We start from the raw sequence: 26,657 nt of genomic DNA on the forward strand, positions 1-26,657 counted from the left end.
CTGGAACATGGTGGTCTGGAGGGAGTCTGTGTGCGCATTAAGAGGGTCAGCCAGGGTGATGCTGACACATGATGAAGGAAAACGAGAAACACGGGTCTGAATGAAAGACTGGCAGTGTGTGTGTGCGATTGTACATAGGCAGGGTTGGGGTCTTAAAAAAAAAAAAACAACAATAAAAAAAAACACATGGCGCCAAGTGGTGCCTGAATATGGGTGGGTTTGCAGAAAAAGGGAGGAAGAAGAAGAAGAAAGATTCAAACTGTGATGTTGTTAATGGAAACATCCCACTAAAAATAGTATAAAAAATAACTAATGAGTACAACTGCATTTCTAAAAAAAGTGGGACTCTGATTTATGAATCATTTGAACCCCATATTTATTTTAAAACAGCACAAACCAAATCTGCCAATCTGCTGTCAGTGCTAGGAGAAAGGTCGAATGTCTGTGCATAATTTTATACCTATCCATTTAGCGGATGACCACTGTACTGAACATGTAACCCTCACATATAGACTAAAGTCCAGTGAACCCCAGCCCTGGACTCTGCTGCACTCAGTGTGGAAACACTTTCCTCAGTACACACCAGAGCATCATTCATAACTTAGAGCTTCCAGTGACCAAACAGGGTTGGGAGTGGGTGTAATTGCTTATTCAACAGTTAGCCACACATCACTAAGGATGTCAAAGAAAGACAGGCTTTTAGGAATAAATACCCTTTGGGCTTGTCTACAGCATAAAAATAACTTAATTAACTTCTAAGGAAAGCAAGAGAACCGCAATTTAATCCAATATAAAATAAAAAAAAATCTGTGGGGCTGCATGGAAAGCACAGCAGATATGAACTCTACCACACAACAGTTCACCACGCTGGACACACAGAGGAGAGTGAAACACTCAGGGCTTTCTCTCTATGAATTTAATGATGTGTCCAAGAGGCTCAAAGGAGAAGCACAGCAGTTATTGCCCATCCACAGTAAAACAGTCTTCCCACCTTTATGAGTAAAACACCCTCAAAGGAGCTCACAGTAACACTGTCACTCTTTAGCATTAAATACCACGTCCCTCTAACAGATCTGTACCTCACACATTAGTCACCATTAGTATTTTCTGAAAGAGTTGTAAACATGTTCGCGATAACAGCTGACCCACTTCTAAACACACTGATCTCCAGTGGTGGTGTACAGAGGACTCTGTCACTAGTCTAAGCCACCTCTGAGTTAACATCTATAGGGCCCTTTAGCTCAGCTTTTCATGAACTCCAGCCTCACTTCCCAGTGCAGGAATTAAAAGACATTCATGTAAAGGCTTTATTGTTTTTTATGGAAAAATCCAAACAGGTTAAAGGAGAGCTTATTAGTTACTAAATTAGTTCTGAAAAAAGTTAATATAGCTCCTCCACCTCTCCTTTAGCTTCGTTCTGGTTGGCTGATCCACATAAACAGAAGGTTTGAGCAGCAGGTGTGTGGGTCCTCTGTGCCAAACCAGAGCTGTGTGCCTGAGATGACTATATTAAGAATATCCGCTCTCTCTTTACCAACTACACATCCAGCAGTGTAAAACAGAGTGTTTATAGCAGAGTGAAGTCTAAATTGTGGCTCGCGTGGATTATGTGAAGATATACTGACCCCATTATTTGAAACTTTGGCCACATTGTTGAGCATCAACATATGTATGACAGAAAATAAGGGATAAGTACCAAAGTTCCACTTCAAGGGCAGTTACATCAGGTATTAAATTTCTTCTTCAGCTTTATGTTACATGACGATTGGTAACCTTACGTGTATATAGTCACCACATATACAGCTACTTTATAATAATGCAAGGATAAGTTTGACTGCAGTAAAGACAGGCACAGCAATTTTTTTTGTAACTCTATTCTAGGAGTTCATTTTGCCCCTGCAGCAAAATAACAAAAATCAAAACATTGCACCCTGCCATGAAAATGGTTAATGCGAAAAAGGAAAAAAGTCATTTGCGGTGAATTGGGAAGGTTGGTCTGTTAAGCTCTTTTTTCCTCTGTTGTAGATTTGACTTGGATGTGGCCGTGAGCGCAGTTTGGTACAAATGTTTTCAATATTCTGAAAATGTTTTTATAAATATAAGTTAGGAATAAAATACTGCAGGCTACATTCAGCCTCGTTAGATAAGCTTTCACAGCTGCCCACATAATCAGTTTTAATAGAGTATGTTTTTCTTTTGAAAATGTAGATCTTCAGCCACTAGACCACAGAACAGTCTGCTTTTGTTTTTATGAAAGCAGGCTGATGGTAAAAAATGTCCACGAAAGGCCTCCAGACCATTTCTTTGTTCATTTAATGTACCTGTGATTAAATGAGAAGTTAATTTTACATATCGAAAGTTTATTTAAATCGACACCACGCAGCAGTGTTTTTGAAACACTTTGTGCTTAACGGAGACATTTCCTTGCATTAAGACACAAAAAGGGCTTTCATACAGACTGTAGAAAACTAGTCCCGCTGTACCCCAACCACACACTCTGTCACGTAGCTCTGCGAGTGTGTCTAAAGTTACGTTCTTCAATGCATACCACATGTAGCGACCATGCATTGCCTGATACGTTTTCAATATGGAGAAAAAGACAGAGAGGGAGACAGGGGAAGCCGCAGAGGGCCACAATTTTTTAAATTTAATAATATACTGTTTATATTGAATATCTGAAAACACAGCTGGTTGCCATGATAATGCAGCAACATCTAAGCAAGCAAGGTTGGCCAGTGTTTCTGTAACTTTATCGAAGCCTCACCTTTTCTTTCGTTATCCTTGATTCCCTTCCCATTGCTCTCCTCCCTCTCAAAGATGACAGCTCTTTTGACAGTGAAATAAATATACTTCTCTACCCTCCTTACTCTGCACTGTATATGAACCAACCCTTTCCCTGCTGCCAAAAGCTTGAAACAGAGTTTACTCCCAGTAAAATAAAATGTCTGAAACGGTTTTTGTTCCGCAGCCAGGCGCTTGTCGTCAGGTGACCTGCTGGAGTAAATCTTTTCAATAATGTCAAAAGCAGCGCCAAAAACCTGCCAGGCAAGCCCAAGTGTGTGCCCCTACTCCTACATGCAAACACACACACACATCTGCACACTCACAGCAAGAACAAGCATGCAACATCGTGCATGTCAACACATACAGCATGTAAAGGCAAGCACACAAACACACACAGTGGAGAGTTTTAAAGAATTGATAAATGAGGAGCGACTAAATATTATCGCTTTTTTTCCTCCACGCTTCTCAAAAATAGAACACGCTCTTGCTCTTTTCCCCCCTTTTTCTTACACACACAAACACTTTTTTTGAACCGCAGGAATGACTGATGTCGTTGCATTTCATTTTTTCCTTCCTCTCATCTCTCACTCAGAACACACCCAGGAGTCCTCACCTGTTCCTGCGTCATGCTGTGCAGCTGCGTATGCCAGGAGGCGGAGTCAGAGCGGTGATAGGCGGGGGGCGGGGCAAAATCTTGCAATATGATTGGGTCTCGCTCCTGACACAGTGAGGTCAGGTGACTGATGTACAGCTTCAGCTTACTGCGATTCTGATTAAGATCCAGGAGAGGAGAAAGAATCTGAAGGAGGAAAACAGAAAATTAATTCTTTTTTTTTTTGTTTACTGTATGAAAAATAGCAAAACAAAAAACATGAACAAAACAAAATTCCCCATAATAACGATTTTGCAAGAATACTAGACCAGATGGACATGCAGTGATGGGCAAATGTAAGATGAGTAAGACAAAGAAAATGAAGCAGAGGCACACTGAGAGAAAGCCAGAGAAAGCGCTTCTAATAATGAGGATCAGTGCACTGTTTTTAATTGCATACTGTCACAGCTGTGGCTGAGACTGAAAGAAGACCCTCATGGGCAGTTTTCAGCCGAGAAAACCATTTAAAGTAGTTCATTTAAAGAAAAACAATGTGCTCAGTTTCCACAAACACTGCACCTACAGCAGCTGATCCACTGTGAGCACCAAGGTTATTGTAGTTTATGGAAACAAAACTAAAAACTAAACATAAGAAAAATTCAATTAACTGAAATAATTTCATGAATTGAAAAAAGTAATCAAATCAAATAAAAATATCAGTGATATATGCATAGTTTCAGTATTTGTTAGCTTGGTAAAAGTCTTCTTACAGCTTGCCTGATGAGACACTGATGGATGTGTAATTGAGACTGCTTTCAAAAAGTTAATGCACACACATTCCCCTGATGATGTGGTGCTTCTTTCAGCAGTTTCTAGTAAAGTACAGCTTAACAATTTGCACATATAAGACACAATCCCCCAGCAGAGAATCTATAATACGCTTAAAACATGTTCAGCATAGTTACCATGGTGATTTAGCCAGGTAAAAAAAGAGAGCTGCTCTTTTCTGACAAGAGTTTTAAGGGTTTTTTTGAGCCTGGCGCAAAAACACAAAGAAGCCTGGCTGTGTTGAACTTGATTTATAGCACACCTCTTCTCAAATCACTTCCCTACAAATCAGTTGTTTTTATTTTTAGTAGCTGTTTTTTCACAAAACTCTAATTTTAACACTGGAAAAAAATTTACAGGGTCAAAAAACAAACAGATTTCATAGAATAGACTAGAATAGCCCTTTATTGTCACTGTACATGTACAACTGTGCCGGAATAAAATATAAATAGTAGACAGGAGGAATGAATAGCAAACAGGAGAAATATATACCAAAACTCAAAGGCACACAAGTTGCAAAGTGCTTGGAAGTAGTAGGAGTTCAAATAAATTGCAAACAAGAAAATATGGCAAAAAAATAGGAAAATAAGGCAATGCAAAGCAATATCAAGTAATTTCAGACACCACAGACTGTATGTTTAGGGCAAAGTTTACCTCGGTGCAAAGTAAAATTTGTTTTGGCTAATTCAGACATTTAGATTAATGAAAGACGAATTAATTAATGGAAAAATAGACAGAGGAAAGAGGTGAACATATATATAAAAACATATTTTGTTGGTAGACTGTCATGCTCACGAGTAAACAGAATACTGGAAGAACATATTAATCCCCACCAATCCACAGGTAATGGCTATTATGAACTCAGAAGTAGAAAGCCGATTCTCTTTAAAAAGCATCATTTCTTGTTGAACGTCTGACTATATAAGTGCAGATGAGCAAAACAGATACATGCATTCTAGGCGCATGACATGAGACCTCCCAGGGCACACACACACACACGCGCACACACACAGCGATAAGGCAAGCTGACACACACTGTTCTCCTTGGGGAATACTAGGATTTAAGTGCAGAGGAAGCATTTTAAGAGGGCTGTTAGTGTGTGTGTGGGTAAAGTATATTTAATCCCAGCAGCGTCTGTCCACACTCTGCGAGCTGTGCTCATCGTCACTCAGCATACCCACACACAAACACAACCCATGTGTTTCATTGACAGGATCCTCAGCGCAGTAACATCTTTCTCTCTAAACTCTTCCTCCACTTTTTAACCTCGTCACGTCTTCACTTTTTACACACAAGAACTACAAATATCGATGTGAATTTGCCTCAGGTTTGGGGTTTTATTATATACATTCATTTTACACAGAATGTTATTTGGTGAAGTCAGTGAATATCAATAAATGAATGATGATATGACATCATCAGATAAATATAGCAGGAAAAATAATAATGGTTTTTGTGTTGCCAAACACTTCATCTACATTTTTTTATATTTTTTCTCAATTTGATCTTGTGTCACTTAATTTTTATTTTGCATATTATTTATTTTTATTTTTCTCTGCTTGTCTATGTGTGTGTGTCTATCCCAGATACTCAAAGTCCTTAAAACAACTGGCAACACGGTGTCAGCCATCACTGGCTAGGGTGAAACTGGTCACAAAGAGGTACATGGTGCTACGCCAAAAACCTCCTTGTGCCTGCTTGGGTCACTTGTGAATTGTTGAAGTCGACCTTAGTTTTCATGGACGATGCCCACCTATCTCCAAACGCTCCCCAACTAGTTGTTGAGCGATAATGAAAGTTGAAAATGTGTGACACAAACTGAATGCAGAGACCATTCATCTTTAAAATAAAAGTTGTGCCCTTTGAAACACGTTGGCAGCAACTTTACTGAGGCCTTAATTGTAATGGTACAGCGAGTGTCATTGCAGTGTAATCTTGTTCTGGTTTCTTCATTTTCTTTTGCCGTTGCTTTACTGTTTGTTGATTCCCCAGGCAGCAAGCTGTAAGGAAAACCTGTATTTTCTCTGCAACATGCAGGCTTAGTCAAGTCTAGACTTTACTTGTGCTCCATGTCTCTGTGTCTTGTTCCATTTTTTATTGCTGATTAGTTGTCCATCACCCTGGTGTTACAGCAATGTACACTTGAGTATACTCAAACTGCTATACCCCCACCCATTTAAAGCTTCATCTTGTACCAGGCAGTACATCTGCTACATTGTCCATTTGGTTATATCTCCCAGTAGTAGTCAACATTATTGTCTGAGTTAAGATTATCTTGGTTTTGATTGTAGAATTGATAATCTGTTTCCTTTCCCGCCGCTTTTGTTGTTCACCTCCAAGGTTGCTTTAACCCCTGCCCTGTTTAGTCCGTTAACTCTGGTTTGTTTTCCCTCTTGGTGCAATTCATCTGTGCAGATATGAACATGATAATCGCACTTGGGCACAAACCAAATCAGCTGCACCAAGACCCTTTGGAGGAGGCCTGGTTCCAAATGATCTCCAGAGTAGTTTGTTTATGGTGAGAATGTGCCCTTGATTTGACCCAGCTATTGGGTCTAAATTGTAAGTTTGTGCCAAATGCACATTCTGGGTTGTAGCAGAGTACAATAAATGTACAGAGAATACAAACTTTGAAAATTATTAGGAATAAATTCTCCATGTTATCCAGCTTGAGCTATCGTGCACCTTTGCGTCAGCATTGGAGTACAGCTTTAAGCAGTCGCTTACCTGTTGCCTACTTGTCCTAGTCACTGTTAGCATGTTTTCTAACTATAAAATATTTATTTGGTTATCACTTAAACACTGACAAAAACATAATTTAATTGCTCTGGCATTTGAGAATCCTTTCGAGGTTAAGTTCATCAAAAGTAGATTGGATGGAGGGAGTTTGTGAAAAAAAATTGTACTCCATTCTTTAGTGGCATTAACGCAACAATGAAAAGTGACAGTACATCAGAGGAGCTGTCACTTGTGATTTTGAGTCTTCCCTGATTTGCTGCACAAACAACTGACAGAAAAAGTCTCAGCAATTTTGTGTTTTTCCAGTGAATCGCCAATACTCACCAGCAGCGAAACCTAACCCTAACACACACAAACACATAAAATATACACTTTTAAATGTGTGGTAGCACAAGTCAGCGCAACACACTCATACACACGCAGACACAAATAGGTTACGACACAGAAAAACATACATACACACACTCACACTCATTCATGGTGGTTATCAGCTTTGTAAATGGCTGCAGTTACAGTATTTTCCAGGGAGGACCTGCCAGTAGGTTACAGTCCATTACAAAATACATTACTGAACATTTCCCTCTGGAGGAGAAAGGGAGGTAGACCGAGAAGGAAAGAGAGGGAACGACAACATTTGGAGTTAAAAGGCTGAAGAGATTCTACACATTCGGCGTTTCAAGCCCTCTTTCTTTGGCTCTGAGTTATATTTGCTGATGGCAGATGTGCAGTGAGGCCGTTATCTCTCCCAGACTAATGTGTAATATGGCAATATCTGAAGAAAATTCTCCAAATTTGGCTTTACTGCTCTACAAACATACTTAACATATGTGTAACAGCTGTCCTCTCACACTTTGTAATTCATACTATTCTGTCAGAAAGCTTAAAAAAAAATCACTGTCCACACTTTCCAGACCTGCAGTGGAGCTCTGCGGATCAAATACAAGACGAATGAGAAACAGACACGAAGAATGGAAGGAATGACGGCGATATGAGGAAGACATTAGGAGAGAAATAACACGAGTTGTTTCCTTTTCTTTAAGTTCTATTATAAGAAAAATGGCGGAGGAATTATGGGATAAAATACGAACAGAAACACAGACCACTGAAAGTATTCGCAAGACTTTCATTAAGGTATACGGCAAATATGTGTCTACATGTTTTTCTTGTATTACACAGCCTCCAAAAGCCAACATATGCAGTGTGTGTGTGCGTGTGGTTAATGGGTCCGCAGTGCTTCTCAGTATCTTACTGTAGTATGAAACAATCCCAAAGGAGAAATAACTTTATACAGCACTGTGAGTCAGTGTGTGTGTGTTTGTGCTTCTTTATTAGACTCCCCTGCCTGCCTACCAGATTCTTACTGTTCTATGAAAGAACTCCATAGAGAGACATTCAGCTAGCCTCACTGATGGGATGCATTAAAAAAAACCCTCTATGGCTACATTATATGGTGAAATCAAGACTTTTCTTCCTCCGCAGAACCCTCTGAGACAAATACACACCAGCAAAAATGCACATATTTGTCCAGGATCAGCATCAGTAGTGGGTGTAGGCTTTCACTGCTCTGTAAGTGCTATCTCAGTGACCCAACCGATGAAGTCTTGGCTAGTAGATGATCTTTTAAACTGCCAAGCAAATGTATCATCCGGTTGTAAAACTGCTCGTCAGTTTGTTGCAGAGCTAAGACAGAGAGACCGACAACCATTCACTCCTACATGTCTTTGGACTGTAGGGGGAAGCCAGAGTACCCAGACAGAACCCATGCAGACAGGAGAGAATACGCAAACACTATACAAGAGGCTGCACGGCATTAGTGTTTGCCTCACATTAAGGTTCTGGGTTTGAATCCGCTGGTCGTCTGCGGGTGTTCATTGTGGAGCTTGGATCTTCTCTATTCGTACTCTGGCTTTCACCAACAGTCTAAAGGCAGGCTTGTTAGGTTATGTGGTCTCTATCTCTGCCTTAGCCCTGTGATAGACCGGCAACTTGTGCAGGTTGGGGATGGGCTTCAGCCCCCTTATGACCCGAAATCAGATAAGTTGTTAAGAAAATGGATTATATGGGGTGTGGTAGATGAGTCACTTCGAGCATGAGCCCATGTAGTATACATTATGACTATGTTCTTCATTGTAACTTAGCAGTCCCCAACCTTTTTTGCACTACGGATTGTTTATTTCCAACAATATTTTCACGGACCGGCCTTTAAGGTATCGCGGATAAATACAACAAAATAAAACCAGCACCGGTACCAGAAAAAAATAAGATTTATTCATAACACACGGGAAAAGACCCAGGGAAACCGAGTTCATGCTAAAAACCAATAAAAACCCTGAAAACCATAAATTTCACACCCGAACCTCAACTCTTGTGGCCCGGTACCAAACGACTCACGGACTGGGTCGTGGCCCAGTCCGTGGCCCAGCGGTTGGGGACCGCTGTTGTAACTGGATAATTTGAGGGTTTTGGGCTTGTGAGATGGGGAAAAAAATGGCAAAACGTGTGAAAAACTGTTTTGTTTCACAAGCTTCATTAAAATATTGGTGGCTTAATTGATAAGGGAAACAAGAGCACTCATAGAGCACAACTCTCCCTGAAGAGCGTGACCATAACCCGAGTTTCACCAAAATGAAATCATCTCGGGCTGTTATTGTATCTACCATCACACAAAATCTGAACATGATGTCTTTAAAACTGTGGATGCTAGATTGCTAACCAACAGCCAAACAAGCTGAACCAATTACATGTTTAGACTGTATTTTCAAACTGTTTAATCCAGCGGTCCCCAACCCCCGGGCCACGGACCGGTACCGGTCTATGAGTCATTTGGTACCGGGCCACGAGAGTGAGACTCGGGTGTGAAATGTATGGTTTTCAGGGTATTTTATCAGTTTTTAGCGTTATTTTGTTATCGTTTTTTTTCGTTAACTCGGTTTTCCTGGGTCTTTTCATGTGTGTTATGAATAAATCTTCTTTTTTTGGTACCGGTACTAGTTTTATTTTGTTGTATTTATCCGCGACACCTTAAAGGCCGGTCCGTGAAAATATTGTCGGGCACAAACCGGTCCGTGGCGCAAAAAAGATTGGGGACCGCTGGTTTAATCCACCTTACAAAAAAACATCTCAGAAATAAGTAATGTAAATGTAATATCACTTTCACTTCCATAGATATGGTGACAGATTTTAAAACACATTAAAAAACTCTGAAAAAGACACTTGCTAATTTATAAAATGTACATTTTCTACTATTTTTTTGTGTAGTTATGCATCTAATAAATCTGAAAGCTATTTGAAAAAGCAAAATACCATGAAGTGGCCTTGACAATGCCTGATGTGTCTTAAGAGTGCTCCCCTGTGTTTCTGTGCAGCAGCAGTTGTCTCTGAAGCATTTCATTGTCCAGCTGCAGCACAAAATCCCCTCACAGAATACACACAATCACTCACTGTGCGGATGAAATGTGCTATGGCAAATTACCAATCTTACACACCAAGAGAGTGTGTTTTCATGTGGCTATGTAAATACAGAGAGGTGGAAACAGAAAGAAAAGGAGATAGAGTATAAGCTGTGTGTGTGCTGCCTCTCTCAGCAGGGAGGTGCTACCTCTAATTAATAACCAGGGTCAAACTTAGATCCAATGGTGAACCTTTGGGCTTTTAGCATCCCAATGGGAAATCCATCTGGAGCAGCTGAGCTGCACTAAAAGCAGCATGTGCAGCTCATATGTGGTGCCGTCTCTGCACTGTGGTCTTAGTAGATCCAACCGTTTGGATGCCTTTTAATAACCACTAAACTTAGAAGAGCCTTTTAACCATTAATTGCTTGAAATGTGTAAATATTTCCAATTCACTTGTTTCAAGAGTTTAATGGGAACAAGTGACTTTGCCAGTTTGGCGTTGAAACCTGAACACTTGCACTACTCAATGCTCAGGTTTCTTTCTTTTTTCTTAAGAAAGACTGCTCTACATTAGACGTATTGTGCTTGGGTGTCTTTTGTTCTTTCTTGAGTTGAATCTTGTTACGCATCTACAATTAATGACCTTTGGGCTTTTGAAATACTGGAAAGCCCCCATTGTATGATTAAAAAAACAACACAGGAGCAAGGTCAAAGGAAAAACCTTCTTTTCATCATTTCTGACAGAAAAAATATACTTTTTACATAGCAGTTTAGCAAAGGTGCATATTTCCAACACTACATCACACATTTCAGTTGATTTGAATAAGAATATGGTCTCAGTTGGCATATGATTGACACATGAAGCTTACAATATCAAACCAAAGGCAAGACCCAAGTAGACTTGAGGAACAAGGGAATCATCCAAAAGATTAATGAAGGTTGAAATAATGAAATCATGGGTATAAAAATGCACAGGGAAAAAATAAATCATAAAAAAGAGTTCAGAGAATGCCAACTGGAAGAAATCCTTATCATGAGAGGATGAAATTATATTTAAGGATGAGAAATTGAACAAATGAAGCACAATTCAAGATTTGATGGCTGAAGGGAAAAGGAAAGGAAAGATGAATCACAGAATAAAAGATGCATTTCAAGATTGGATTTCAATGTTAGAAAGAATGGAGGAAAACTGAATAAATAAAAAACGATATGAGGCCACAAATAAAGTGAAATGACAGACAATGATGCCAGAATGAGATCACAAAGTCACGGATGAAACTAAAGAAAAGGAAGACGAATGACACGATGGCCATGATCAAATCCAAACAGAGAAGACGCTCACCCTTCTGTACACAATGATGGACTGAGGGTGAGGAAGAAGGCATGTGATTGGCTAGGCCCAAATGCCCTCCTCATCGTCCTATCGGTTAGTTCAGTCCAGCCGCAGCGTGAGTTCAGAAACAGGAAGTTAGTTTAGCAAAAAAGGGAAACTTAACAGAGATATAGAGAGTGCAGAACAAGTAATAGTGCTAAAAAATGGTTAACTTTAATTAGTAAATTTGAAGAGAAATAAGCTAACATCCAATAGCCCAGAAATGGCAATATGACTTGCTGGAAAGTCTTTCATTCAAATATTATTAAAGAAAATAAAGATTTCACTGGTTTGGCCAATGCACACCGTCCGGGGCAGTTATCTTACCTGGTCTGGGGAAGGTTTGTGATTGTTGGGCTGCTCTGAGTTTGGGGATGAAACCTTCAAATGATCATCCTCATAGTTGTCCGCCATCAGCTTCATCCTGTTCTGCGTCTGCAGAGACAAAAATAATATATCTCATTAGAAACACGTTTTTGTTTTTAGGTGGAATTTAGCACGATCATCATTATGACATTTGTGTTTTAGACGGAGCATAAACCAGTGTGTGTACGTGTGCGCGTGAAGTTAATTTGGAGAGGAGTAGATTTTTGAGTGAGTGCCATGAGCTTTGCCTGAAAAAGTGTGCATGTGTGTGTGTGTTTTTGTGCACAAGAGGAAAACAGTAACAGAGGGCTTCCCAACTGTCCATTTGTATTTGAGTTTCAAAAACTGGGTTGGTTCATCTTGCACATTTCAGACTGCAAACACACACAACCATCATGCAACCTGTTGTGTAGCTTGTTAACCGGCGCAGAAAAATAACAGGCTTGTTAAGTTGCCACTTGAGGGGAGATCCATAAAGACTTAGACAAATATTAGACTGTACACATACAAAGGCCTCCAAAACACTTTCATCTCCTCCTCCGCCGTATCTTGCTCTTCCTTTCCTCCATTCTCATTTCTCCTGTCTTTTCTCTGCAACCATCTTTTTGCTCCTCGGATTACTGTCACATCCCCCCCCCCCACTTTTCGTCTTGCTGCTCCATCTGTTTCACATGTTATAGTTATACTTCAGGTTTTACAGTAGGCCTGCAAAGTGTGAGGGGTGAGAGATGAAAAGCAAGAGATGGAGTCAGTATAAATCTGTAAGTCTTGTATACTCTAAATCCCCTTAGCCTCACACTGAGCCCTGCAAGGAACAGGAGCTTAAGCAGGACAGACTGAGGTTTTGTGTGTGTGTATGTATATATATATATATGTGTGTGTGTGTTTGACAAAAAGTAAAAAAAAAATTTTTATATGCATTTGTTTGAAAGCTAAATGAAAGACTGCACTTTTAGGAGTGTGCATGTGAGCAAAACGATCACGCGTCTGACAGTGTGTTACACTTGGTGAGTATCTGGACCTGCACAAACGAGCCCATGCCGCACTTAAAAACACCTATAAAGCAAACTCGCAGAGCAGACAGTTTATCTCCACACCACACAAGTTTGAAGATAAACACGCGCAGAGCTGTAAAGTCACCTTTATTAGTATCTGACCGCAACTTCCACCTGCCCTCCCCCGCAACCGTCGTTACACAAATTATTATTTTTTTATGCTGTTGTTGTAACATATGGAAAGTTCATATGCACCAGACACTGGCTTGGGAAACGCAAATTTAATGAAATTAAAAGAGCAAGTAAGACTTGGTCCAGACTGTACAATACACACACACACGTGATAGTTGCCTGCAAAAAAATATAAATACATATATCACTGCCACTTCACTTTATGTACATATGTAAAATTGTGTATTTTTTTTATTTGTACGCTATTGTTTTTCTCTTTTATTTATTCCAATTATTATCTCTAATTCACTTTTTCTTGCTGACCCTTGTGTTGCTGTAACGTGTGAATTTCCCCAGTGTGGGATTAATAAAGCCGGTGTCTTTGTTTGTTTCTATGTTCTTCTGAATGAAACCTTGTATAGGTTCAAAAGTGCTGTCGATTCACAACCTAAAAGCAAACACGCCCAACGTGGGGCTCGAACACACGACCCTGAGATTACGAGCCTCATGCTCTACTGACTGAGCTAGCTGGGCTAGAAAGCACTGCCCAACATTGCAGGAAGATTCCTTTTATACATCATATGCTTTATTTAAACCATGAGGTTTAAATAAAGACCTTCTTCATTTTCAACACAGCTGTAACTGCGCAATTATCTCAAACATGGGCTTGACATAGCAGCAACACCCTGGAGCCTACCAACTGAGCTTGTTGGCCATCTTAGCTAAGCATCTCTTTAGTGGACTGTGTCACACTGAAAGATGGAGGAAGAGGTCTCGTGTGTGGAGTCTTACGGTTAATTTCTAGAAATATGCCTACATGACTTATGCCAGGAGTTTGCCTCAAAGATGAAAATAGATAATAATAACCCAAAACCCCAGGTTCATATGGAGCACGTGACATAAAGCTGAACAGACAGATGTGCCTCTGTCCTTAGGAAAGTTTATTTCATAAAGGTTGAGAGATCGTAACTAAACATACATTAAAAACATTTGCTCCAACACTTGCAAAAAAGGCTCTGGGATCTGGAAAGCAAGAAACAAAAAGGAGGAAAGACAGTTAAGAAGAGGATAAGCTGTGTCAAGAGGGTGCCTGATTTCTGATCTCTTTAGTATCTTCTGTCCTACCTTTCTGTAAAAACACTTTATCTGTGTCCTGTCCTCTTTCTCCTCATCCTAGAGCTTTCTGTATCAAAATAATCCCCAGTTCCTCCCACTCTTCCTGTCTTCATCCCTCACCTCTGTCATACATAATACTTTTGAAGATTAAGTATTTTTACCCAAATACCTAATGCACTCCTTTCTGTAGTTATCTAAGCTCACTTTGCACTGATTTTAAGTGTCTTCTTCCCATCTATAAACACAGTATTTCATTTTTTCCTGCTTCATTCTCTCATTTTGAGCTCCATAACTTGATTTTATCTGTGGCCAATTCCAGCTTCTGTTTGTTTCCTTCCTTCTGCTTGCAACATGTCCTCTTTCTCTCCTCTTGTTTTCCTGTCTAGTCCACTATTTCGAGTTCATTTTGTTTATTTATTTATTGTTTATTTCTTGAAGAGCCACTTGAGGCTGGCTCCAAAAGCAAGTCAATCCCAATAGATTGACTTTGGCACCTTAAATACGGATATTAAATGCTGCAGAAATAAACATGTTTACAGGTTGCTACAAAATGAATTTGGTCTTTAAAGATAAGCAAAAGTCTTTGTTCTTTTTTAATCGCAATTTAAGGCATGAAGTGGATCACCCGAGCATATTTGTGCCTTTTGGCACATTATTAATGCAATAATATGACAAATAGTATGAGTTACAGTGTGGTTAATTGTACAAACAGCCCCATCCTGTTACATTCGTACCTTATGTCTATGTGAAGCAGCTTTCTAATTAATCTAAAAGTGCAGTGTTCTGCCGTCTCGTCCAATTGTGGTAATTTTGTTTCTAAAAGCTTTTAAAAATGACTATGGCCAAAATTCTAAAAAGAATATTTTTATTAGTCTTTAGTAAAAATCTGTCTTTAAATGATGGAAAATCTAGAGAGCAACATGCAAGAGGAAAAAAAATCCTAAAAATGAAGTTGATGCAAATCGGTGAAGTGGAAAGACAAAGAAGAAAGTATGGCTGAAGAAGTGTCCTCATTTTCCACTTTGGCCTTTCTTTACATTTCTCCTCTTTCGCTAGCTGTCAGGAATGCTGACTTCAGCTCATTTGTTCTTGTGCCAACTCTCTTTCTCACTTAATCTAATCATCACACCATTATTTCACTCCTCCTCCCTCAAGCTTCTCTACGTCTTCTTCCCTCCCCTCCGCTTCTCCCCCACACATCCTTCATACAGCTCGGCTGTAACTCGCTAGCAATCGAAAGAATGAGAAACAAATGAAAACGAGGTGAAGTGGGGGGGGGGGGGGGGGGGGGGGGGGGGGGGCTGCTGAGCCACGCTTGGAAGAAAATTATTTCATTACGATAACGCTCTGGGACATGAGATTATTGTTTCGCCTTTCTCTCCGGTGGCAATAGAAGCGCCTTTGTAGATATCTCTGCAATTATCAACAATGAAAAGTTGCTGAGTCATGGTTTGACAAGAACTATTTCATCATGATAAGAAATTAGATCACTCTTAACCCATTTTATATCAAGAAAAGAAAATTGTTAATAAGTGGAAAAATACAAATGATAATGAATTGTGTTTGAGCTGAGCGCTGTGGAGATTATTTCATTGCAGTAAGTCTCGGCGGTGTTATAAATTTGATTAGATCCCCATTTTTTCACTTGCCAGTAACACGGGAGGTCATCATAACTACAAACAAGAAGTGATGAAGAGTTTAGTGGGAAAACAGAGCATGAACACTATGAACTGTGATTCAGAAAAGAAGAACAGGGGCGTTATACTATTAAAGATGTTTTTAGTTCACAAATAAAGTGGAGATAATTTAATTTGCAAAACCAAAATAGGAAATCTAGAATGTCAGGACATATGTTCTAAGAATGCAAATATTTGTTGTGTAAAAAATAATTTATGTAAAGATTTAAAGATTAAAGATTTATTTAAATATGTTTTGACCCTTTATGGACCACATTATGGATGCGGACAGATCTCATTCAGGTCAGCTGGAAATACAATATCACCACAAAAAGAGCCAAAGTCTTAAAAATGTCCATATTACAGCCATAGAGGTTTGGACCGAGGACCATAGCCACACATACATCCCTGACCTGTAACTGTTAAACATGTGTCTGCTAAAGGAGAGATCCTGCTAATTCCTCACCTCCACCCTCTTCTTTCTATTGTACCATTTCATAAAATGTTACAAATATTATTTGTTCTTTGCTTTTGAAATTGAGTGCGTGGCACAGATGGAGTTCACAGAGAAACCAAGGACACTGCAAGATAATATGACAGTGACTTGTCAAGGTAGCCACACCAACTGCTTTTTCCTCAATTTGATACAAGCTGGACCATAATTTACAAAATGAACACTATGGTGTGTTGGATAAGACCTCAAACTAGCAACTAAAGCCATAAATGATAAATGGACTGATTCTTATACAACACCTTTCTACTCCAGCACCCAAAGCATTTTATACTACATGTCTCATTCACACAAGCACTTTTTTCTTGTGTACTTCCTTTTCCTGTACTGTGGGATTCTGTATCTTGCCCAAGGATACTTTGGGACATGGACTGGGGCAATCAGGGATCAAATCAACAACCTTGCAATTACCAGATGACCTGATTTACCTTCTGACCCACAGCCATCCCAGATAAAAAAAAAGTATGCTAGAAAAATGCCTATGGAGGTCAAAAATGAGGTGAGAAGCATGGTAACTTTTTACTTTTACATGTTAGATTCAGTCTACGGTATAAATGTGGTCACTACTGGCTTCGGAAAATCAAGATGGTGACAGCCATAAAATGCAAAGTAGAGCCTCCAAAGATGTGATGTTAAACCAAAGGCTGACTGCATCTTTCATATACACTCTATGCATTTAACACATAATATGTGTCAGGAAAAATCAGTTGTTAATATTTGAAATACACTGCACAGTCCAGGATCCATGAATACCAGTGATTTGCTGTAAATTCATCAGAAATTTACCATTGCATTGGATTTCTCACATTGGCACAGGTGGATTTTGTGCTAGGCAGGCAAGACCAATCCAGTTGTATCATATATTTGGGTTGTCACATGCACTTACGGCAGGTATGTTGAGAAATGTTTAGGGCTTCTGCAGATGTGTGAAAACTGCTTTAGAGGGAAGAGGAAGGAGACTGTGGGATACACAGGAGAGTGAAGAGAGCTGAAGTTACCTTGATCTACAGCCTCCTGCAGCTGGGCGTCAAAGGTTAACATGCAGGAAAAGCTTTCAGGGACACAGGTGCGTTTTAACGTATGCAGTATAAGCGCAACAAATACAAATCTTCTTTGCTTGTATTCACTGGTTTATTAGTCTGTTCTGACTAAATGTGCTTACAATCGCCATATCATTAGTACACAGCATTAATACGTTGCAATGGATTAACTGAAATAGTTTCAATCTATAATAAATCTCATATTAGATAGGGTAAGATCAATTCTACATGCCTGTTACTACTCTGCTCCACAAACAGCTCCATGGCACGAGAAATGTAATTCTCTGAATTTAACCTGCTCTGTAGTGGGCTCTGACAGCTCTGCGGCATAGGTTACTGTGCTGTGTGAAACCCAAATTCAGACCAGACTGGAAACAGTATTTAAGCACTCCATCAAAAAACACCCCAACTCTGACCTGTGACTCACTGAAGAGTGGTCGTCGTCAAAAAAACAAACTTCAAAAACTTTTTCAAACAACTTTTCTAACACACGCATAAGTGAACCGCATTCATAAAACTGCAAACCCAGAGTATTAACCCAAAGTTAGCTTGCTAACTGAAACACTACCTGCCACATGAGGCCTTACGACAACCAGAGTTTACTCTTCATCAAAAAACTCAGTTTTAATTTTATGCTATCACTCTGCCTCTGTCCACTTGTCAGTTAATTTATAAGCATCTAAAAGTCAATCCGTGACACAAGAAAATGCTACATAAGCCTCAGCTTACTTGATAACATTACAAACAGATGCACGCGTACACACAGGAATACTGAGGAAGTCTCCGCTGCGATCCATCACTGGAGACTGAACATTATGGCTCTACAGAGAGAATGGGAGCGAGAGAGAGAGTGAGAGACTTGGAGCTGTGCAAAACGTTACACACCCTTGCGTGCATGCGCACACTCATAGCAGCAGACAGTTGAGTCTCTGTGTTGTCAGTAACCACCTTCGAGACCCTGAAGTGTCATAAATGACTTCAAATAGAACGCGGAGACGGAGACGAGATGGAGGGATGAGGAAGGAAAAAAGAGAGAGGGTGAGGACTGTTACTCTGACTTCATTTGACACTACTTTCTAACACCTTGCACTTCTCTCTTAAACATCTATTCAAACACTGTGGCGTGCAAATGTTGCTTTTCTTTTGCATAGCCAATGCTTGTCTTTTTGAAACCTCGGAGCTTCCATACATTAAGTCAACTTTTGGCAACATTGAACACGAAAGTCTTGTGATAGCATTTGTATTCTGGGGGTCTTTATGACAAGTTAATCGGAACCATGGGATTTTAAAGTGAGTGTAAAGCGCTACGATTTCTGCTTAGTTATGATTTACCATGTGTCGTTATCATATCTGTATGCCTGGTGTGCACTGTGCTTACGAGATTGCTGATTACACACAGAGTATGCTTAGATAATACATTTTTATATGATCTAAGCGAGTTTAACAGACAGTTCCACCAGTGAAAGTTACATTTCGTGCAACTATCAAATTTAAAAAAAAAAAACAAACTTGGATGGTATTTCTGTAGGGTTCCTTTGTCTGGGATGTATTGGCAGTAATTGAGCAAAACATAAAATGGAAAGCCTGGTTGGATAGTGCAACAGATAACAAAGGTCAAAGGTCAAATAAAAAAAAAGTGAAATGTAGAAAAATAGTGCAAATAGAGGAGGGAAGGAAAAAAGTTAGAAAGGGATTCCCTGTACAGTAATTTTCCTGTTTTTTCACACTTCCATGTATAATTTAACAGCTGAATTTTGTTAAGATCAGTCCTGGGGTTGTTATTATGTATAATGTATGAAACGTAACACCTTTAGTATTTGAGTTCTTCCACAAAGCTGACAGCAAAGTTCGTGAAAACTAATCCCAAATGTACTTGACAGAAAACATCTGTTCGACTGTAATTATGAAAGGGCTTGTGAATGATGCTACAAGCCTGACAGTTAAGCCTGACAGTCTCTGCTTTTATTAGCTACTAAAAATCAAGCTTTGGCTGTGATAGAAGTAGACTCATCTTGAGCATCATAACTCTGTGTTTGGGGTTATTTGCTACTAGCTGCGTGTTTTAGCAAGTTCCTTTGTCAACGTGAAGCATGTTTTCTATCGATTTGGACTCCACACTTTGTTGCCCCTGGTCTCTGCTCATATTTGTGATATTCATGGACAGTATCTCATGACCTAGCCAGAGTGAGTCAGGTGTCCATTATGGAAACCTCAGAATAGTATCCTTGCTTTTTGCAGACGATGTGGTTCTGTTGGTTTCACTGGCGCGCAATCTTCAGCATGCAATGGAGTGGTTTGCATCTAAGTGTGAAACAGCCTGAATGAAAGACAGCACCTCCAAGTCTGAGGCCATGGTTCTTTGCCAGGAAGTGCTGGAGTGCTCTGGCTCCCTTTGGTTTGAGGGAATAACTGTCCCAAGCAAATGCTTTCAAACATCAAGAATCTTAATCAGGAAGTGGAACATGAGGTGGATTGTTGTGGCATTAGAAGGAGCACAGGCGTTGGACTGGACTGGTAATAAAGAGATAAGCCAAAATCCATCCATCCATCCATCTTCTTCCGCTTATCCGGGGTCAGGTCGCGGGGGCAGCAGCCCAAGCAGAGAAGCCCAGACCTCGCTCTCCCCAGCCACCTCCTCCAGCTTCTCCAGGGGAACACCAAGGCGTTTCCAGGCCAGCCGAGAGATATAATCTCTCCAGCGCGTCCTGGGTCTGCCCCGGGGCTTCCTCCCAGTGGGAAATGCCCGGAACAGCTCACCCAGGAGGCGCCCAGGGGGCATCCTTGTCAGATGCCTGAACCACCTCAACTGGCTCCTTTCAATGTGGAGGAGCAGCGGCTCTACTCTGAGCCCCTCCCAGAAGGCCGAACTTCCACCCTATCTCTAAGGCAGAGGCCAGCCACCCTTCGGAGGAAGCCCATTTCTGCCGCTTGTACCCGCGATCTCGTTCTTTCGGTCACCACCCACAGCTCATGACCATAGGTCAGGGTAGAGACGTAGATCGACCAGTAAATTGAGAGCTGCGGTTTTACACTCAGCTCTCTCTTCACCACAATAGACCAGTACAGCGTCCGTATCACTGCAGCCGCAGCACGAATCCGTCTGTCGACCCAAATATACTTATTCATACATTGCTTTTTACAGAACTTTGATCTAATATTCTGACACTCTTAATTAATGTATTAATGTATCAAGGGCAAAATGAAGAATCTTGTAGACACAGGGGATTAGTAGACACCCCTAAGCCACAGCTGTCTCGTCAGAGATCCGGTTAGGGTGCCTCCTGGGCACCGACCTTTGGAGGATTTACAGGCAGACCCAACAGAGGGGACATCCAGAACTTCCTGAAGAGACTTTATATGTTTTCTGACCTTGTGGAATAAGAATTATGCTTCTTAGCCACTGTCTATCACAACCTTCCTTGGTAGAAGGATGGCTTATGGTTTATGGCTTACCATAAACAAAAGTTAAGGTGTATATTAATTTAATACTGAAAGTTATCTACATTTACTACTGTGACATTAAACCTAAGCTCCACTAAAAAGTGTAGAGCACCTCATCGTATACTTCGTTGGTTAAGCAAGTTAATAAAAAGTAATATCACATCCAGAGAAATGATGAGACATACAGAGGAGAGAACAGTAAAGAAGAAATCCACCAAACTCCCAGTAGGCTCATTCACTAAGGAGTTGGTTATTTCAAAAGAGCCACGAGAACCTTAACTGCGTTATGGAGTGTGTGTGTGGGAGTGTGTGTGTGTATGAATGGACCTCTGTGTGGAACCACAGAGGCATTTGGTCATGTTTATATCCTTGTTTTTGGCCTGAGGGAATGTGTACACATTGGTGTGAGCATTTGTGTGCTTGAACTTATTAACATCTAACCGTGCCAGTAAGGTGACATGCAAGGTTTTGTGTGTGTTAGTGTGCATGTGTCTGCGGACAGAACATTTACATAAATACCAGTTCATAAGAAAATGTTGTCACCAGAACTCTGCTGAAGTTCAGAACTCTGTGTGTGCATGTGGTGAGAGTAGGAGTGGTAGGTTAATCCTAAATTTACCCTTTGTGGTTGGAGTGCTGCGGTTACATCTGGACTCAGTTTCTCTCTGCCAGTCTTGTTTTTCTTTACTACTCTTGTCACTGTCACCTCACCTGTGTTCCCCCTGCTTTTATTTACATTTTTTCCCCCAGATTTGGAACCTGCATTCCTCTCAAAAAGCTTTCCTGGTTTTTCCTTGGATGTCAGTGTTTGAGTCTTACCTGCTGTTTGAGCTGTTGAACCAGACTATCCTTCTCCCTCTTCAGAGCTGCGACCTCTTCCTGGGTTTTCTTCTTCTTGGACGAGGAGAGCTCCAGCAGGGCGATATTGGCATCTTTCTCACTTATCGCTGCCAGGAGTGCCTCTTGCCTGCGCAGAGACCAATCATGATTAGTAAAGCATTCATTTTTATTAAAATTACATCAAAAGAAAGGAAAACTGTTGCTTCACACACATTCTTAAAAGCATTTAATAATGCTCCTCGCCATAAAAAATATTATGAAATAATTTTTCACTAAGAATGTTTCAGGAGAAGTGCAGCTCCTGGTCTAGTTGTGGTGTTAATGACACTGAAACGTTACAATGACATTACTTAAAGTTGAAACTATCTGTGGTTAATCTAACGTTGGACACAAGATGCCTCTTTGTGTCAACACAGATTAAAGCCCAGTCTTTTCCACCTGTTTCTGTTTGAACGTAGAAATTGCAGGAATAGATCACCTTAAACTCTGAACCAGTACAACTATAACCAACGGCGTTGTTGTAGACTAATTTGGGTGAAGCAACCCTTTAATTTTATGGCAAACCCATGTTGTGTCAACCAGAAGAGCACACTCATCTTAACCACACTTAAGCTCTATATTATGAAAAAACACGAAGACTCTTGATGGTGACTATGATGCAAAGCATGCAAACAAGAGTTTTACAGTATTGTTGCTTAGACTCACCAAAATACCAGATGCTCATTAATGCAAATATCTAATCAACCAATCATATGACAGCAACTCTGTGCATTTAGGCATGTAGACACTGTCAACACGACTTGCTGTGCAAACCAACCATCAGAATGGGGAATGAAGGTGATCGAAGTGACTTTGTATGGTTGTTTGTGCTAGACGGGCTGACATGAGAAACTGCTTACCTACTGGGATTTTCCTGCACAGGGTTTACTTAAGAATGTTCACGAAAAGATAAAATATTCAGTGAGCAGTGGTTCTCTGTACAAAAATGCCAGAGGAGAATGGCATCAATCAGGAACTCAAATAACCACTTGTTGCAATCAAGGTATGTTGAAGAGCATCAACACATCAAAGCTTAAAGCAGATGGGCTACAGCAGCAGGGGACCACACACTGAATGCATCATTTAGGCACTGGAGCCTACTTGAGTGTTGTTGCTGACCATGTGTATCCCTTTATGACCACAGTGTACCCATCTTCCATCAGGATAATGAACTACATCACAAAGCTCATATAATCTCAAACTGATTTCTTAAAAATGACAATGAGTTTTCAAATGACCCACACAGCCACCAAGTCATAGTCCAATAGAGCACCTTTGAGATGTGGTGGAATGGGAGATTTACATCCTGGAAGAACTGTGTGATGCTGGAAATGGTAAATGGTCTGGTTCCTGTATAGCGATTTACGTAACTTGCTTCATTTACAAATTCATAGAAGGACTTTTTTTCTATGCTTTTTCAACGTAACTGCTTTCTATCTAACATTCATACACATTCATACTCTCATAGATGCATCAGTGTTTCCAGCACTTTGCTGAATCTATGCCACAAAGATTTTAGGCACTTGTGGAGGTAAAAAGGGTGCCTAACAAACAATATGTTCCTTACAAAGTGCCAAGTGAGTCTACTTCCCAGTGGTTCTTATCTGGTATGTCTTTATTTTATTCATCATCAACTTTTTGCACTTTTTGATTGGCTCTTCCTGCATAAACAGTTATATAATAAGAAGATACATGACAATGATGAAAAACTAGGGGAAAAATAGGGACAATCGTGAAAGTGCATATTTTCTAACTTGGTTGTAAGCACAAAACTCCCAACTCCCCAGTATTCCAAGAAGGGCTAAGAGCACATATTTGATATTATCTGCAATTAGCAATTATGTAAAAATGTATTTTCAAGTCTCTATATGCCTCTCTCTCCCTCCGTTTCCATACCATTCTCTAGTCCCTGTCTCCATTTCCAGCCGTTTTGACTCCGTCTATCTTTCCCTCCTGCCTGGATGATCTGGTTGACAGATAGATAGCATTCCATGTGGTCGAGAAGCACCAAGCCACATCCCATTCATCCCATCAGCCACAGATTGGACAGAACCACATTCAAGGACACCCAACGTTAAGAATTCTCAAAATTATATCTGTTTTCAGTCTAAATCGCTGCTGTTTTTTCCACAATCCCATAATGCTCCTATAAAGACTTGCCACACACAATCAAACAAGCACATGAACACATAAAAAATGCAACTTTGCAAAAAAAAAAAAAAGTGGAACACATTCACTTTTCTTTTTGTAAAAGTGTCTTTTTGCAAATACAGTTTTAAGACATTTAAATGTTAAAGTAAACTCAAAAAGAAGAAACCAGAATGCATCAACAACTCACGAATTAGGCAAAAAATGTCAAGAGTTTGGACATATTAGACTTGAAGTGAAATTGGTAATTGGTTTTCTGGGGATGTGCAAGAAAACGGCAGCTCCAGCTTTTTCCAGATTCCACAGGGCACCTTTAGTGGTCTTATAGAGTCCATCGTTTAGCAGTTCAGAGCTTTTTTGGCAACACGTGAAAAAGTAACAGCATATTTGGCAGAGGTGTCCATAATGTTTGAGCCAAAACACAGAAATCCACACTGATGTAGACAGAGGTATAATTTATTAGCATTTTTTAGATTCCATTTCTGAGCGCTTTTTCTCTTTACTCAACACGCAATTAAACCCTCCCTCTCTCCCTGTCACATACACACAGAGAGATACAGCGGTGCAACAAGGAATGCAGTGATGAGGGTGTCTAAATGAAGACAGATTACATGTTTAGACTGTGTGAAGACCCACAGATTCTTCGGTCAACCTCATGGACCAAACTGTCAGTGTACAAATGTCCTATCATGCATCTAAACTGACAGGGGAAGCTGGGACATGGGTCGGTAGATTAATTTCCTGGCCAAATTAGGTGCTGTCAGGTATCCCAGTGTTTAATAATAAAATGAGTTATTCGAATATTTTGGGTTTTTTTTTTTTTTTTTTTTAGTGATAGAGTGAGGGAGGGAGGGAGATCAAAGACCTACAGGTGAAGATCAAACACTACAAACTAGGGACAAATATCATTTGGATATGTTTGATGCCTTAATTATTTGCAGCATATTTACTGATAACTCAGTAAGTAAAAATGTCATTTGCATGTATTAGTGTTTCATTTTATCTTATGAGCCATGAGAAGACCTGCTGATATTAGAAATAACTAAAATTCTTATTATGATATGAAATTTAAAATAATGAGCAATCAGTGAACTACATGAGATTGATACTTAGCCCCATTTATGCCAGTTATACATAAACGTATTGCTTTTCTTTATCCCCCTAAGACCCGAACTCTTTCATGGCACGCATTTTTAATTTCTCTTTGCTATTTGGGCTGATTGGGACCTGATGAATGTAAAAACAAAGAATTATGTTTTTTGGGGTTTTTTTAACCTGATTTTTGTTCCTGAGAAAAATTAGATCCACATATGAGGACACTCGCTTTAAATTTCGATAGAACAGTGGTAGTATAACGTCCTCGTAAGTAAAGAAATATTTAGTATTTTGGTCTAGACAACCCAAAATGTGATGTCCACATATGTGGACGCCAGGTCCTAGGAGTTTAAGGTTTTTATACCACACTACGCATCATGCAATCAAAAAAAGGGTCTTTAACTCTATGAAATACTTTTCCTCGCTATTACTAAGAATGGTCTTTTTCTTCGTCTGTGAGCCAATCAATTAAATACTTTTTATACAAACATTAGCACATGGACTTTTTCATTCCAGACTGTGAGACACTGGAACAGTCTCACAGTCTTTCCCCTTTCCTTTTATACAAACACCGGTACACAGATTCTGACTCACACGTATGCAGAGAGGCTAATGGAACATTACTCTTGTTAAAGCTAACAGTGCGTCTAGTTTTATACCATATCTGAGGGTTACCTGCCAGCACAAGGCGCTTATAAACCCCTGGTGATAAAATCATATTTATTCCAGATGCACTTGTCTCATTCTGGGCCTCTCTGTGGCTCTCCCTTCTTCTCCGTCTGACACACACACACACACACACACACACACACACACACACACACACACACACACACACACAGAAACACTCTCTATGCTTGACATTCCCAGCTAAGCACATGCTTATGACAACTGATGGTTGTGGCTACTGCTATTGCTATATAATTGTTAAAGACAACTGTTTCGAGTGCAGCACTCTTTTGCCGAATCTTTGGATAATTCTACTGTGAAAGGGCACTTAAAACATAGTATGCTCTTGCCACTGTTGCCAATCTGTCCTTATCATTAAAAATAACAAAGACAACGAAGCCAGCACATTGTGGAGGAAAGGGTCCCAGTGGACGTGCAGCCTTAGATCTGTAACTCCCGTTTCAAGTCTTTCCGAAGCAACAGGATGAAGGAAGGTCTACTAACAAAGAATAATATCTTGTTAAAGAGGTTAGTTCTTTCATACTGTAAGTTTTCCATTTTGGAATACACCTTTTGGATTAAATCCTGTGGTAATTTTACACAAAACGTCTCAGTGACTATTTGACGTTGTGTTGGCAGTAGTGTATATATACACACGGTATCTGTCATAGGATTTTGTGTTGATGAGCTCTTTTCTCTGTCTGTTAAGCCAACAAAAGCACTGTATGAGAAAAACACATTCCTTGTTATTTATTTCAATATCACTGCTGTGATGGTGCAGTGGGTGAACCAAAAAAGATTTGCCATTGAAATAACATCATATATAACATGCTGATGAGACA

General features: G+C 40.0%; 1 protein-coding gene and 1 non-coding gene across 17 annotated transcripts in view; both read right to left on the reverse strand.

Annotated features, from left to right (window-relative positions):
* Positions 1-26,657, reverse strand: part of LOC146369221 (ELKS/Rab6-interacting/CAST family member 1-like) — a 156,047-nt gene that overhangs the window by 19,470 nt on the left and 109,920 nt on the right. For 11 of the 16 annotated variants that reach the window (XM_084909639.1, XM_084909640.1, XM_084909641.1 and 8 more), the window contains 3 exons: positions 21,844-21,991; positions 12,036-12,143; positions 3,398-3,583 (listed from right to left, as the gene is read on the reverse strand). In XM_084909639.1, coding sequence (XP_084765765.1) covers positions 3,398-3,583; positions 12,036-12,143; positions 21,844-21,991 — 442 coding nt within the window. Of the gene's footprint in view, positions 1-3,397; positions 3,584-11,678; positions 11,757-12,035; positions 12,144-21,843; positions 21,992-26,657 lie in introns of those variants that run through there. The other 5 variants (XR_014797314.1, XR_014797317.1, XR_014797315.1 and 2 more) reach the window with 1 other exon arrangement.
* On the reverse strand, positions 13,702-13,774 carry trnat-cgu (transfer RNA threonine (anticodon CGU)). The gene has a single exon. It is a non-coding gene; the product is annotated as a tRNA-Thr (tRNA).

Source organism: Perissodus microlepis, chromosome 17 (genome assembly GCF_051167445.1).
Source record: "Perissodus microlepis isolate ML-2025 ecotype Zambia chromosome 17, ASM5116744v1, whole genome shotgun sequence".
NCBI classification, from domain to species: domain Eukaryota; kingdom Metazoa; phylum Chordata; class Actinopteri; order Cichliformes; family Cichlidae; genus Perissodus; species Perissodus microlepis.